Source organism: Pelophylax lessonae, assembly GCF_965119305.1.
Source record: "Pelophylax lessonae genome assembly, chromosome: 3".
NCBI classification, from domain to species: Eukaryota; Metazoa; Chordata; class Amphibia; order Anura; family Ranidae; genus Pelophylax; species Pelophylax lessonae.
In genome coordinates, this window is record NC_138770.1 from 142,702,832 (window position 1) to 142,719,001 (window position 16,170).

Sequence of the window (16,170 nt, forward strand, 5' to 3'; positions counted from 1 at the left end):
CGTCTCCCGTTGACGTCACCCGGAGATCCCACCTTATGTTGCCACGCATCGTCGGATGACGACATAAGAGGGCAGTGTCTCCGGATGACTTCACTCGGAGGCCACGCCCCCATGGCTATATAAGAAGCTGCAAAGAGCGGAGCTGGCATAATCACGTGAGACATCGTCGGAGGAGGACTGGAGGGAGAAGACCGGAGGAAGATTTTTAATAAAAGACTTCTCAAAACTGTTATTACATCACTTCTGAATTTTTATTCTGTTATACAAGAATTTCTGCTACTTTAGTAACCTCTTCATTTTTGATATGGAGACGAGCATGCAAAAAAATTAATAAATGGACGATCATTCATCTGATATTCTCATCATGGGTACTAGGCTTTACTCTGTTCAAAACATACCGTTTACCAAATTTTAAGATAACAGATTAGTCACCCTGAGAGTTTACTGCTTTCAGTGAGTTGGCCAGCGCAGCCTTGCTGTGTTAAAGGAGAAGTTCACCGTTCACCGATTTTAGGGTGGAACCTGTTACACGTTCCCAGTGCTGCAGCCACTGCCTGCTGTTTTCAAACCTCCCCTCCCTGTAGCAGCAGTAGGGGAGAAGTTCCCCCATCCTAGCTGACCGATTTGAAAGCAGTACGGCCACGTGGGGCTCCGCCCACACGGACTCTTCACATACAGAGCTTTGTGTCTGAATGAACTACAAGTCCTGAGAGCCTTAGCGGCTGTTGGCCTGTAGTTCATTGAGTGTTCCTGCCCGGGCATATCGGCTTACCCATACAGGATGTATAGGTAAGCCGATATACTGACAGTGTGCAGCAAACCTGCATGGCATCAGCGATCTGCTGATCACTGGTGCAATGCTTTCCAATCTCCTGCAAGAAAAAATTATAAATGCACATTTTTTAACAGCAAAAAAAAAAAAAAAATGTGCATTTATTATTATTTTTTTTTTAAAGTGAACTCATCCTTTAAAGCAGGGTGTTCCACTCATTTTTGTGTTTAGTAAAAGTCAGCAGCTACAAAAAAATAAGCCGGTTAATTTTTTATTAAACACACTCACCTGTCCCACAGTCCAGCGATGTGGCCGACCGAAGCCTTGCTCCTCTCCCTCTCCTCTCCGCAGCGCCAGCATTGCAAGTGTGGGCAACCAGCTGTGACCGCTTGGGGCTTCACAGCTGGGTACGCACTGCGCATGCGTGAGCTGCACAGCGCCTCCCCATTGGTCAGGCAATCTTCTGGGACTTCTGACTTGTCCCAGAAGATTGCAAGGAGGGAGGGGGAGAGGAGAACTTGCGGCTAGGCAGCTCGAGCAGAAGTGGGAGCAGGTACCTGTCAAAACGTTTTCATTCAGCCAGCAGGTTGAGCGAAAAAACCTTGACTTGATTCCCTTATCTACATGCTCAATGTTAATGATGGGTAAGGGGGGAGAATCCTCCCTGCTGAACTATTGTCTCTCCACAACAGGGAGACTTCTAATACTTCGAATATATTCTGCAGTGCTGATCAAGCGGGGAAAATCTGACAGGGTGGCTGTACAGAAGTCAATCAGAAGATCAGTTGAAATTCAGCCAGTCACTGCTGGCTGAATCTTGATCCATGTATGGTGGGCTTAAGAAGAAGGGGGATAGCATTACTACTGTATGTAGGCACCCAAATGCAGTAAGCAGGGCCTGCATATGTAATCATAACTTTCCATTTCATCCATACTATTTAAGGTTTTTTTTTTTTTGTTTTGCCTTCCTCTGGATAATCTGCGAGTATAGAGTTTTGTTTATGTAGGTTTTCTGTTATTGGTTGAACTCAACTTGTACGTTTTTTAAACCTAACTGTATAAAGCAAACCATACATAGTTCGAAATTTTGGCCGGTTCAGCAAGAAGCCCTTTTGGATTTTACCCACTTGATCAATGCTGCAAGCTATAGTCTGCAATGCTGATCAGTGTATTCTGACTGCGGGGAAGTTTCCCAGCTATCAAAATCAGAGACACAGCAGGGAGGATTCCCACATCCACCTCGAATGTGTGGATGAGGAATCAGGTCAACCAGTGGGTTGAGCAAAAAAAAGGGACTCTATGGCCAACCTACAATATTACAATGTTGTCCCCAGGAGATCTGCTATCTACTGATCCTTCCAAAATCATTGGTACTGGTTAAACTGGGGAAAGGGTAATAAACGCTTAGCTCTGGTAATAGCAGCCCCAGTTTACATCTCAAAATACTTGCCCTGAGAAACATGCCTGCTCGGTCATCGCTGACTTAAAGTGATACTAAACAAACACTGTTTAATTTACAACGTCCCTTCTCTTTCTGTATATGGATAATGGTATTGTAATTATTTGAATAAAATTAAATCATCATACTTTTTTACTAATCAATCAATATACAGCTGTCACATGACCCAGGTCTCTCCTGGCCTGTCTGTAGAGAAACAGTGGCAGGAGGAGCTTTTAGTCCTCTGCTGCAGGTCACATGGTCAGAATAATAATAATAAAAAAAGCAGTCTTTAGAATACAGAGTAAAAATAAATCATATCAATAAAACTGTTTCAATTGTCATACAAATAAATATTTGAAATCATGTCCTACCGATTTTGTAAAAATACCGTGGTGTGGGTGGATTTCTGCAAGTCACAGGCTTTCAAACGCCCCTCCAGCCTGTGTCTTAAAATAAGAGGGAGGCGAAGCCTCCAATAATCGTAATGGTATTTTCCACTCCCATTGTGTTTAGCTGTTTAGTGGGCATGGGGGAAGAGGGAAGGAGTGGGCTGTCATTTACCACTGTTTATACACCCACATGTGTGACTCTATAGCCATGTGGGGGCTGTTCAGATTTGACATAGAGGAAATGCTCAGCATAAAATCATACTGAAAACGGAGCATGTGTAGAGTTGCTACCACAGCTGCAAAATCCCTAGCTGAGTTAGGGACATGAACAGAAGGTGTAGATAGAGAGCAGTGGGATCAACCAGGTTTTTGCAGAATACAGAAAATGAATCTCATAGTGATAGAGTGAAAATGAACAGCTTGTAATACACCATTTATTGATATTTTTTTTTTTTATTTATGATGTGGGTTTAGTAACAATTTTATTCACAGTTTATTAACCCAATGGATGAATTTATTAACAATTTTTTTTAAGTTGAGTGGTGAATACAAAGGATCAGCACAACAGCCATGCAACTATTAGTTTCCGAAAGATGCCGGTAATGGCAGCAGTATTTCTTGACTGGCCAGTTCACATTAAAATAATGGGTGTAGAAAGTGTTTCCCCACGGTTGTAGTATGGTGGTCATTATTTACACAGATAACACATGATGGCCCTGCAAAATTAAACCCATGTGTCATAATTGTAGAGGTTAGGGGGAGGTAAGATTTATGCTCCTGGGCTTTATTGTAATTCCATGTGTTTTTCTATAGTTTCCTATCCTACCAATATAATTCCTTGTGTATTAGATTACATCTCACCTAATATTGAGATTTCCTTTCTGGACTCCTATCTGTTATTTGATCCTTGTCTCCATGTGCCTCGTTCGCTTATGAATGCTGCTCTGTTACAAATGCCACACCTTCTCATCAGATGAGTACGCAGCCTCATAATACCAGTATTCACATAGACAGATCACAGCAGTCTGCAAAATATCCTTTATGTAGTAATGGGAAGGATTTTTTTTTTTAACAGAGTATGGTGGAGTGGCCCTAAAGCAATGGGCATATTAGGGATGCATGACAGAGAGGGATCAAGATGGCATATTCCTCTTCACCAGTCATATAATGTGCATTTAAAGGGACCTGCCATTATGATCATTGCAACAAAGGACACAATGGGGTTAATTCACTAAAACTGGAGAGTCTTAAATCTGGTGCAGTTGTGCATGTTAGGTAATCAGCTCCTAACCTCAGTTTGGTAATTTAAAGGGGTTGTAAAGTCTAAAGTTTTTTTACTGTCATGCATTCTTTGCATGAAGGTAAAAAACCTTCTGTGTGCAGCAGCCCCCCTAGACCTCATCAGGAGCCAGAGGAAGGTGGGGGCAAGCCATGGCTCTGTGTCTGAATGGACAAGAGAAGCATCGGTTCAGGAATGCGCCTGCTTGGGTGCCCCTGTTACAAGCTGCTTGCTCTGGAGACAGGAGGGAGGGACCCGAGAATAGGAGGAATTGGGACTGCTCTGTGCAAAAGCGCTGCACAGAGCAGACAAGTATAACCTGTTGTTTAAAAAACAAAAAAATGTGCCTTTAGTTTCACGTTTATGTGATTGTAAACGATCACCTTATAAAACAACCCATTCAGTTTAAAATAGAAATGCAAGGCAAAACATTTCTTTTTAATCCTCTGACAGTCGCCGCCCGATGGTATTAGCCTTCACTAATGGGTAATGGCGCACTCTGCAGGAGCAGGCTAGGCAGATAATTGATTATCGGGTTAATACAAAAAAACTGTTATACCTCATCACGCCACTAGGGAGCCATCCCTCAGTCATTACCAGAACCCAATCTGATATTACCTCAGTTTGAAGCTGCCTAGCATCAGGAGTAGACTAGGTCTTCCCTGCTGAGACCTAGAGTCTCGGTTTTCTTTATATTTTTTTCTGAATATATGTGTTCTTTCTTTACACAATAGATTTTTATTTTCTCTTACTATCACTAGTTAGTCAGGGATTCCTTTCCTGGAGGACTACAAGTAACTGCAGAGCTGGGCCTCGGACTGGGTATCGTAGATCCTTATGGAGTCCCAGCCTGCCAACGAGGTTAATGGTACGCCCAGACCTCACAACGACAGTGTCCCTCCATATGCGGAGTTGCGCTTCGCTGAGGATGTCTCAACCCGGATCGCCCGCGTGTTGCAAGTGTCCCTCCATGACTGATGGCACTCCCACTTCAGGTGGGAGGTCTCCCGTATCTGAGCGGGAACCGCCGATTTAAAGGGTCAGCGTCCCTTTTTCATTTCAAGGCAAAAATGGACTCCCAGGATAATAAATCCCCCGCAAACTTGGTGGGGGCTTCGGGTACACCTGAATCCTCTCCCATGGCGCCCATATCTGCTGCTCTGGCGACTTTTGGCGTCCCAGGGCAATCTTTTGATGTCAGCACGCTCCTTCATAAAAAAGGCCTGCGCCCTCCCAGTCCTCTGACTTTGTGCCCGAATTGGTTGCCATGGACGATGGTCCCCCTGCGGGGTCCCGGTCCTCCGCTTTGAGAGAGAAGAGGGGGGAATCTTCCTCCTCGGTAGCGTGGGAACGCGCTATGATGGATGCTCTCATTGCTGTCATAACTGAAAATCTCAATCTTATCGATGAGCCCACTCAGTCAAGTAAGCGGTCCGTTTGGTTCGGGTTCCGCAGACCCCATAAGTCCGGTTAGGCTTTTTTCCTGCCCAGATGATTTTCATGAGCTTGTGAATGGCCAGTGGCGGCGCATTTAGCACATGTTGGTGGTGCCTAAGCGTTTTTTTCCCTCCGCTCTCCGTTTTTTGGAGGCGGTAGACTAACGTTGGACGGTGTCCCCAAGCAGGGGATCACACTGTGTCTAGGCTGAATAAGTCCATCTTGCTGCCAGTAGAGGATTCCCTAGTATTCAGGGATCCGGCTGATAGGCGTGTGGAAGCGCTTGCCTGCCACATTTATCTGGTGGCGGTTTTCCCTGTTGAAACCTGTGTTTTGCCTCAGTCATGGCCTCTCAGGAGCTCACGTCATGGTGCAAGGGGCTTCGCAGCAGGTTCAGCTCATCCACACTGCAATGTTCCTTGTGCGACGTGGCCTTGGACGTGGTTCCGTTAGTCGCCCGGTTGTCGGCGGTGGGGATTGCGATCCACCGCATTACCTGGTTAGCGTGGGTCGGTTGACCACACATTCAAAAGACGGTGTCTGAGGTCCCCTGTGAGGGGGGTTCGTCTTTTTTGGGGTAACTCTAGATGAGTTGATTAAGTGGCTCACTGGAGGTAAGAGTACTTGGCTGCCCAAGGTCACCAAGGGTAAGCCCCCCCGCACGTGGAGGGGGTCCTCCAAGACTCAACATGATTGCTTTTCTTGCCTGTGGGACGCAGGAGAAGGGTAATCCCTTCCGACTTCCCGGTGGCCGTGAGAAGCCGTGATCGGGTTGGCCAAAAGCTGGTCAGTCTGGTTCGGCGGCCCAGTCCACATCTCCCTGAAGGGACGCCCTCCCTGTTGTCGGGGTGGGGGGGACGTCTGCTTTCTTTTCAGGAATCCTGGTGGCCTGACATTCAGGACAGGTGGGTTCACGAACTAATTCATTCAGGGTACAAGATCGAGTTTCGATCTCGCCCCGCAGACAGGTTCTTCACGTCCATTCTCAAGCTGCCCTCTGATTGCTCCAGGGATCTCATGGGGGCTGTGCATGGCTTGCTTGCCCAAGGAGTCATTGTAACCGTTCCTTTCGGGAATGGTTTTACTTTTTTTTACTCCAACCTGTTCACGGTGCCCAGGAAAGAGGGCACGGTGCGTCCGATTCTGGACTTGTAGTCCCTTAACCGCCTTGTGCGGTAAGTTCAGGATGGAATCCATCCGGTCGGTGATGGCCTCGTTGAGGCCTGGGGACTTCCTGGCATCCATCGACTTGTGGGATGCGTATCTCCACATCCCTTTTTCCGAGGGTCATCAGAGATGTCTCCGCTTCGCGGTGGCTGGGGAGCATTACAAGTTTGTGGCGTTGCCTTCCGGTCTCGCTTTGGCTCCCAGGGTTTTCACCAAGGCGTTGGCTCCGGTTCTAGCTTTACTGCGTTTCCGGGGCATTGCGGTCCTCGGTTACCTGGACGACCTCTTGTTACGATCAAACTCATTTGTGATCTTGGCGAAAGATCTGGCTACGACGGTTCGGACACTTCAGGAGTTTGGGTGGACCGTAATTTTTTTCAGAAGTCAACACTGACTCTCTCTACTCATCTCCAGTGCCTGGGGATGGTCCAGGACTCTGCTCAATCTCGGGTCTTCCTTCGGGAGGACAAACTTGGGACTCGGCGGGAGGAGATCAGAGCTCTCAGGAACGACGATTTCTCCTCTTTGCGGACCTGCGTGCGGGTTCTGGGCCTGTGGTCTCGGCCTTCGAAGCAGTTCTGTTTGCTCAATTTCACACCAGGTCTCTGCAGCAGAGATCCTGGACAGGTGGGTCAGGACACCTCAGTCCTTGGAAAGGAGTATTTCCTTGAGTCATCTGGTGTGGTCGGATCTCCTGTGGTGGCTCTGGTCGCAGTCCTTGACACAGGGTCGGTCCATCCGACCTTTATTATGGATGATTGTCACCACAGATGCCAGCCTGTCGGGCTGGGGAGGAGTTCTGGGCATGCTTTGCGCCCAGGGGACGTGGTCGGCGTGGGGGGGACTTCGCTACCGATCAACATCTTGGAGCTCTGAGCGATCAAGCCTGGTCTGTTCCAGTGGTCATCTCAGCTTCAGGGGTGTCCGGTGCGGGTACAGACGGACAATGCCACGTCTGTGGCTTATCTCAATCACCAAGGGGGCACGAGGAGTGCCCGGGCAGCCAAGGGAGTGGCCGAGATTCTGTCCTGGGCTGAACCGCATGTACTTGCGTTCTCAGCCGCTCTCATTCCGGGTGTGGAACACTGGCAGGAGGACTATCTGAGTCGCCAGACTTTGGACCGAGGGAAATGGTCCCTACGTCCGAAGGTGGTTCACCTCCTGTGCGCCCGGTCGGGGACCCCGGGCGTGGATTTGTTTGCGTCCCGTCTCCACAAAGAGGTGGTAAGGTTCATGGCCAGGACTTGCGTACCTCTGGTAGACGCCGCGGACGCGTTGGTGGTGCCTTGGCACCGCTGTCGGCTACTGTATGCTTTTTCCTCCGATTCAACTGTTGTCCAGGTTCCTCCGCAGGTTGGCCTCGGAACGGATGTCAGTCATTCTGGTGGCCCCTGACGAGCCTCGCCGGTCCTGGTACGCGGACGTCGTTCTGATGGTCGTCGAACCTCACTGGCGGCTTCCAGTGCGAGACGATCTTCTGTCTCTAGGACCGATCTTCCAATCTGTTTTACAGTCTCTGGCTTTATCGGCATGGCTGTTGAAGGCCAGGTCCTGAGGGAGAGAGGTCTTCCTCAGGTGGTCATCCTTACCTTGTTAAAGGTTCGCAAAGCCACTTCTAGGAAGTTTTCTCACCGCACCTGGAGAGCGTATATCGCTTGGTGCGAAGTGCATGGGTTGCATCTGGTGCGGACTATGGTCAAGGTTCAGTTGTTGGCTTTGGCCATCCTTTTTTCCAATGACCTCTGTCGTCGCCTTCTTGGATCCGCACCTTAATTCAAGAGGTGCGGCATTTGGCTCCCCCGAGGAAAGCTCTCTTGCTTCCCTGGGACCTAGATTGGTTTTTGTTAGTGTTACAACAACCTCCCTTCGAGAACATCAGAGAGAGGTTGCCTTTCTGGTGGCTATCACGTCAGCTCGCAGAGTGTCTGCATTGGCGGCCTTGTCCTGCCGTTCTCCTTATCTGGTATTTCATAAAGATAAGGTAGTTTTGCGACTGACTCAGTCTTTTCTTTCCACGGTGGTTTTTTTCTTTCCACCTCAATGAAGACAATGTTGTGTGCACGATCTTATCATCCTACGGAGTTTGCCTTGCATTCTCTGGATGTGGTCCGGGCGGTCAAGGACTACCTATCCGCCACGGAGTCGATCGACAGTCTGATTTTCTATTTCTTCTTACTGAGGGACCTCGGAAGGGATTGGCCGCCTCTGCGGCGACCATTTCTGTGTGAATCAGACAGACGATTGTTCAGGCCTTTTCCATCACGGGTCAGGTTCCTCCTTTCCCTGTAAAAGCCCATTCTACTCGAGCCGTTAGTGCCTTTTGGGCTTTTCGCCATCAGGCGTCTGTAGCTCAGGTGTGAAAGTGGCGACCTGGTCGTCCGTGCACATTTTCTAAAGTTTTTCCAAACATGCTGTTTTGGCATCTTCGGATGCTTCCTTTGGCCGCACAGGTTTGAGTGCGGCAGTTGTTCAAGGGAACATTATTTTTGCTGTCCCTCCTTATGGGGTGTTCTTTTCTGGCTTTGTTCAAGTTTTTTCCTGTGGGTTCAGGTTGTTACTAGCCCGGCTATTTGCGTTACCTTCTAAATTGGTTGTGTTGCTTTCCCACCGCTCATACCTGCACTGCTTTGGGACACCCCATTAGTGAAGGTTAATACCATCAGGCGGCGACTGTCGAGGACGTAATAGAAAATAGAACTTTTGTAAGAACTTACCGTAAAATTATTTTCTCTGAGTCCTCTGACAGTCGCCGCCCCCACCCCTCTGGTTTTTGGATCTGGGGGTTGTTGCCTTCCCGTACTGCTTGCTACAAACGGAGGTAATATCAGATTGGGTTCTGATAATGGCTGAGGGATGGCCCCCTAGTGGCGTGCTGAGGTATAACAGTTTTTTGTATTAATCTGATAATCAATTATCTGCCTAGCCTGCTCCTGCAGAGTGCGCCATTACCCATTAGTGAAGACTAATATTCAGAGGACTGAGAAAATAATTTTACGGTAAGTTCTTACAAAAATTCTATTTTTATAGATATAAAAATACTTATAAATATATATATATATTTTTTTTTGTAAGTGATCACATTCCCTCCATTCTCATCTGCATAAGTGCTGAGCTGCCCAGTGAATGGCTGTGCAGCAGGGGCATGTGTCAGGGCTGGGCACCTGCTATCTAACGAGCAGCTCATTTTTCTTTCAGTGCGCACAAGCGATTCAGCTGTTGGTTAAAGAGGAACTGCAGTCTGACAACCTAATTTGTAATAAAAACATCTTTGTCATTCTGAAGCTTCCTTCCAACCACTTTTCAGAAAATTTTATATATACTGTGGTTCTGTACTTGCGAAAGAAGCTGCAGAAATCTCCCTCCACTAAAGTGGGGTACACACTAGTAGAAAATCTGCCGAAAATTCCCGCCTGAGGTAAAATCGTACGATTTTTGGCTAGTGTGTACACAACTTTCAGCAGCCGATGCCGACATTTTCAACAAAAAAAAAAAACGGAGGGACAAACACCAAAATTTTTCTCTTCCGTCCCCAGATGACCAATTTTCGTTTAATGTGTATGCAGTAGGTCTGCAAAAAATCGGATACAATAGACCGCGCATGATCTGAAGTTGCTGACGACCCGGAAGTCTAGGAACAAATGTCCCAAAAAAAAAAAAAAATCTGAAGAGAAATTTCTTTAACATTATGCACTGTCAACTGAAAACGATTATGACTGCTGAGCATGAGAGAGAAAAATCGGAGGATATTTCGTCCGATTTTCGTCAAGTGTGTATGAGCCTTAAGTCTGGCTGCAGACATTTTAACTGTGGGCAGCTGAAGCTGTTGCCTGTTCACTTCCTGGATTTACACAGACACACACACACAAATATACACACACATATATGCAGACACACACATATATACAGGCGTACTCACACTGCTTGCCTGCACATTTCTTCTCTCTTGATGAATACTCATGAGTCTCTCTGCAGCCTCCTCACCCCTTCTCCCTTGCTGGCAAACTCTCTTAAGAGTGTGAGAGAGAGAGAGAGAGAGAGCTGTGCATGATGTCATTAGCTTAGGCTAATTATCAGACAAGAAAGAGGAGGTGGGCTGTATAAGGTATTTACTGGCCGAAAAATAAATGTTTTAGTATCCTTTGTTTGTTTTTAGTAAGTTAAAACAACAAGGGCAGAGGATTTAAAAGATGGAAAGATAAAAAAATGACTCCAGGTCCGCTTTAATTACCAGCCACTCGTTACCACTGTGACTAACCTGGTTACCGTTAACCGGCCTCATTAGTCCAGCCTACAGCCAGCTCCTTTTTGCTATTAAAGCAGCTTTGTTCATTTCCTCCTTGCCCTTGCATGGTATGTGATCTCTAAGTGCATTCCTTCCCATGCTCCTGTGTATGACTTGGCCTGGGTGATTTCCCTTCCGATTCCTGTTCCTAATTTTTGCTCCTGACTATGCTGACTTCGGGTTTCCTGACCCTGGCTTGTCCGATTACCCACTCTTGCATCCAAACCCTGGCTTCTGTTTTTTTTTTTTCTTAACCACCTTCCTGTACTGTTTTTTTTTTTTTTTTGTCATTTCATGAAAGGTGTGATTTTTAACTGCACTCTCTGTCTCTGTCTGGTTTATGGTTTCTGACAGCGTGTCAGGACAAGTCTGATCATTGGAGGAGAGCACATGGAGTTGACAGAATAGCTCGAGAACTAGGGTTGCCACCTCATCCCTTTAAAACTGGACACACATTGATTACACAGATTCTGTGGCTTAAGGTGGTAATTAAACTTGGTGCCTTATCTGCATTAAATTAGCCTCAGAGGTGTAATTTGATATGTGTATGTGTTTAACCACTTTACCTCCAGCCACTGTGCTGCTACTGCGGCACAGTGGCTCGTTCCCGTCCAGCGTCGTAGACCTACGTCGCTGGACTACCCCCCCCCCTGTAGGAGGCGCGCTCCCGCTGTTTTCAGTCACAGCGGGAGTCGGCCAGGGGAGGAGCAGCGGCAATCGCCGCCATTACGCGTTAAAAAAAAAAAACACCAAAAATGACAGAAATCTTTCCCGTAGATAGTAAACGCAATAACTTTTGCGCAAACCAATCAAAATACGCTTATCGTGATTTTTTTTTACCAAACATAGGTAGCAGAAAACAAATTGGCCAAAAATTTAAAAAAAATTTGATTTTACATTTTTTTGGGGTGAATTTCATATAAAAAAATGTTAAAAATATTGTTATTTTTTCAAAATAAACGCTCTTTTTTTGTTTATAGCGCAAAAAGTAAAAAGCGCACAGGTGATCAAATACCACCAAAAGAAAGCTCTGTTTGTGGGAAAAAAAGGACGTAAATTTCGTTTGGGTACGGCGTCGCACGACCGCGCAATTGTCAGTTAAAGTCGCACAGCGCCGAATCGCAAAAAGTGGCCTGGACGTAAGACAGCAAAATCCTCCGGTGGTAAAGTGGTTAAAGGGATGAGGTGGCAACCCTATGAAGAACTGACCAGGATGTGCTCTCCTGCTTAGGGTGGTCAGTTTTTATTAGGAAAGCAGAGGGACTGGCAGGAAAACCAGGGATTTCACATAAAGGAAGCAATACAAAGAAAACCGGAGACGTCTTCATACAAGTACATGGTACAGCAGGCACATACATATCAGCAATATGAAGCGTTGGGGTAACAAACTTTAGGCTTTGACAAAAAAAATAAAAAATCCTGGAAGCTAATTGGTTTCTATGCAGAGCTACACTGGGTTTTGTGCTCTCTAATTTTAGTAAATCAACCCTAATGTGTTTTTTTAATTTATCTGTAAATGGGCAGTTTATTATTATGTAAATTTTTGACTTAAGTTATGCCTAAAATCCATTGAACAACTAACCCTAAAACAGTTTTTCAGATCAGGGGTTCAGGCTTCATTTGCTGTAAACCTATATGGCGTTATTGTCTGAAAAGCTTTTAAAGCCGGAGTATTAGCCAGATGACTAGCATTTTCATGTCTTTGATAGCAGTCTATGCATTTCTTTTGTGTTTGGTCACCTTTAGCACCTGTTCTCCAAAGCATTTGCACTAAGCATTATGGAGAAGTTTATAAGCTGATATTTCATTTGTCATTTTTATCAAATAAACATTTAATACCAAGCGTGCCCTACATCAAAGTATGCACTTAACACAGGGATGTCCAATATCCATGCCCAGCACTAGCTCTGCAATGGCTGAAGATCTGCATGGATCTGTCTCTACTAGAAGAGGAGAGTTGTCATGTAGCTGTATGCTAACCAAAGCAGTAAGCCATTTATTTCAAATGTAAACTCCAGGGTTATCCTTGCCACCTGCTGCAAATACTTGTTTGTGCTGGAGACCGGTCTGGACTAATTAAATCAGTCTCTAGTCGTGGATAGGTGACAGTAGGGGGCAGGTAAGAAACGGGGAGTCCTATTCCCCAAAATCTCTTGGCTTCAATATATCTGTCATTAATTTTAATGAACACTTTTTGACCTACCATCTCGTATTCCTTTGGGGACCAGGTGCTCCTTCCTCCTTGCTTTTCCAAGTCTACATGCTGCAAATGAAAATAAATGAACTTTTTATGTGCTATTTTATATTTCCCTGCCTCTGTGCAGTATTTCATATTTACATGACGAGTGTTAACTTTGTAGTGTTATCTGATGACAATACCCATTACTATAGTGATCCTTTGATTTACTTATTGCCGTCTGTTTAGATCTGTTCCTATTGAGCTTTTTTGTTCAACAGATCTCATTGAATTCTCTGCTTCCATCTTCAGGGGATACGCCATTCTATGCAGACTCTTTGGTTGGAACTTACAGTAAGATCATGGATCACAAGAACTCATTAAATTTCCCAGATGATGTGGAAATTTCCAAGCATGCCAAAAACCTCATCTGTGCCTTCCTGACAGACAGGTATTGTCATTTGTACAATCTCACATTTCTGACTGCAGAAGAAAAATATAAATTAAGATTACACTTTGGGGCATATATATCAAGCAGCAAATGAACAGTTTGCTGATCATCCTCTTCTTATTAACCATTTCGACACCACTGAATGTTTTTTCCATGTTAGAACAGCAACTGTACATTTACTAGCAGAGTCATAATTTCTAAATATATATGTATACCCATCTTCATTTGTAAATCCCAGTATGGCAACTGTTGTAGCTGTTAAAGGCCTAATTCTGTCATTTGCCTATGGCAGTTGGCAGATTTATGATCTATGTTGATGATAGGATGCTAATTCCATTAAAGCTGAACTTTACCCATAAGAACTTGATAAATAATAATGTTCTTTAGCAAGGAACATACATTCCACATTAATAAATATGCTACCAAAATGAGTCTGCTGTAAATTGCCTCCAGCTATGCTCCTGTTTCTTCTTGCCCGAGGCTGCCATTTTGCTGCAGCCCAGAGTCCCTGAGCAGCAGTAAATCTTTAGGCTGTCAGCAGATTGGACTCTAGTGGCTCTGATTTTAAGCACAATGACAAAAATGTAGAGCAACTGAGCATGTGCAGGGTGAAAAAGTGTATTACTGGAGTTTAAACAGTATAGGCACTTATTTTTTATGTTTTACATAGCTATTCCTGCAAAATGGCCCAGCCTGAAGTGATCTAGTAAGACTTAATTTTCTACTTTATCAAGCCTTCAGTACAGACCCCTGTTTAATCACACCACACACATCAGGTGCCTTCCAAATGAGGCTTTTTTTAGCCTCCTCCACCTACTGAACATTCTATAACATGCATGTGTAAGAGGATTGCAAGCAAATCTACAGTGCCTTGAAAAAGTATTCATACCCCTTAAAATTTTCCACATTTTGTCATGTTACAACTAAAAGCTTAACCACTTGCCGTCTGCTCACGTTGAGCCTACTGCGGCAAAGTGGTTAGTTATCGTCTGGCGACGTAGACCTACGTCGCCAGACACTCCCCTTTCTCGGCGGCGCGCTCCCGCTGTATTCAGTCACAGCGGGAGTCGGGCCAGGGGAGGAGCAGCGGCGATCGCTGCTGCTCTTCCCCGATCGACGGGGAATCGAGTGTGGAGATCCGCCCGTAAACACAAGCGGGCGGATCTCCTAAGTGACAGGCAGGGTCAGTTTGCAGGGTTGAGCATAGTTGAACCCTCGATCTGTCCTTGTGTCACACAGTCACCTTCACCCACACGTTAGTAAACACCAGGCACACATTAACCCCTCCCTCTCCAATAAAATTAACCCCTTCTCTGCCAGTGTCATTTTTACAGTAACAGTGCATATATATAGCACTGATTACTGCAGTAATGTCACTGGTACCCCCAAAAGTGTCAAAAATGTCAGTCAAGGGTCCGATCTGTCCGTCGCAATGTCGCAGTCCCGCAAAAAAAATCGCAGATCGCCGCCATTACGCGTTAAAAAAAAAAACACCAAAAACGACAGAAATCTTTCCCTTTGTTAGTAAACGCAATAACTTTTGCGCAAACCAATCAAAATACGCTTATTGTGATTTTTTTTTACCAAACATAGGTAGCATAAATCAAATTGGCCAAAAATTAAAAAAAAAATTGATTTTTACATTTTTTTTTGGGTGGAATTTCATATAATATTTTTTTAAAAATAGTTATTTTTTCAAAATAAACGCTTTTTTTTTGTTTATAGTGCAAAAAGTAAAAATCGCACAGGTGATCAAATACCACCAAAAGAAAGCTCTGTTTGTGGGGAATAAAGGACGTAAATTTCGTTTGGGTACGGAGTCGCACGACCGCGCAATTGTCAGTTAAAGTCGCACAGTGCCGAATCGCAAAAAGTGGCCCAGACTTAAGACAGCAAAATCCTCTAGTGGTAAAGTGGTTAAATGTATTTATGGGATAGATCGACACAATGTGGCACATAATTGTGAAGTGGAAGGAAAATGACAAATGATTTTCAAAATGTATAATCAATAAGTATGTGAAAGTGTTGCGTGAATTTGTATTCATCCCCTGAGCCAATACTTTTGTAGAACCACCTTTGGGTGCAATTACAGCTGCAAGTCTTTTTGGGTATGTCTCTACCAGCTTTGCACATCTAGAGAGTAAAATTTTAGCCTATTCTTCTTTGCAAAATAGCTCAGGCTCTGTCAGATTGGCAGGCGTCTGTGAAAAGCAATTTTCATGTCTTGCTACAGATTCTCAATTGCATTTAGATCTGGACCTTGAGTGGGCCATTCTAACACATGAATATGCTTTGATCTAAACCATTCAGTTGTAGCTCTGGCTGTATGTTTAGGGTCATTGTCCTGCTGGAAGGTGAATCTCCACTCCAGTATCAAGTCTTTTGCAGGCTCCTAACAGATTTTCTTTTAGGATTGCTCTGTATTTGGCTTAATCCATCTTACCATCAACTCTGACCAGCTTCCCTGTCCCTGCTGAAGAAAAACATCTCCACAACATGATGCTGCCACCACCATGTTTCACGGTGGGGATGGTGTGTTCAGGGTGATGTGCAGTGTTAATTTTCCGCCACACATAGCGATTTGGTTTTGGGCCAAAAAGTTCGATTTTGGTCTCATCTGACCAGAGCACCTTCTTCCACATGTTTTCTGTGTCCCCCACATGGCTTCTTGCAAACTGCAAACGGGACTTCTTATGGCTTTCTTTGAACAATGGCTTTCTTCTTGCCACTCTTCCTTAAAGGCCAGGTTTGTGGAGTGAACGACTAATAGTTGTCC

At 45.2% G+C, this 16,170-nt stretch overlaps 1 protein-coding gene across 4 annotated transcripts in view; it reads left to right on the plus strand.

Annotated features, from left to right (window-relative positions):
• ROCK2 (Rho associated coiled-coil containing protein kinase 2) overlaps positions 1 to 16,170 on the plus strand; it is a 318,978-nt gene that overhangs the window by 192,682 nt on the left and 110,126 nt on the right. For all 4 annotated transcript variants that reach the window (XM_082251873.1, XM_082251874.1, XM_082251875.1 and 1 more), the window contains exon 7: positions 13,256 to 13,394. In XM_082251873.1, the coding sequence (XP_082107999.1) occupies positions 13,256 to 13,394 (139 nt within the window). The remainder of the gene's footprint in view (positions 1 to 13,255; positions 13,395 to 16,170) is intronic.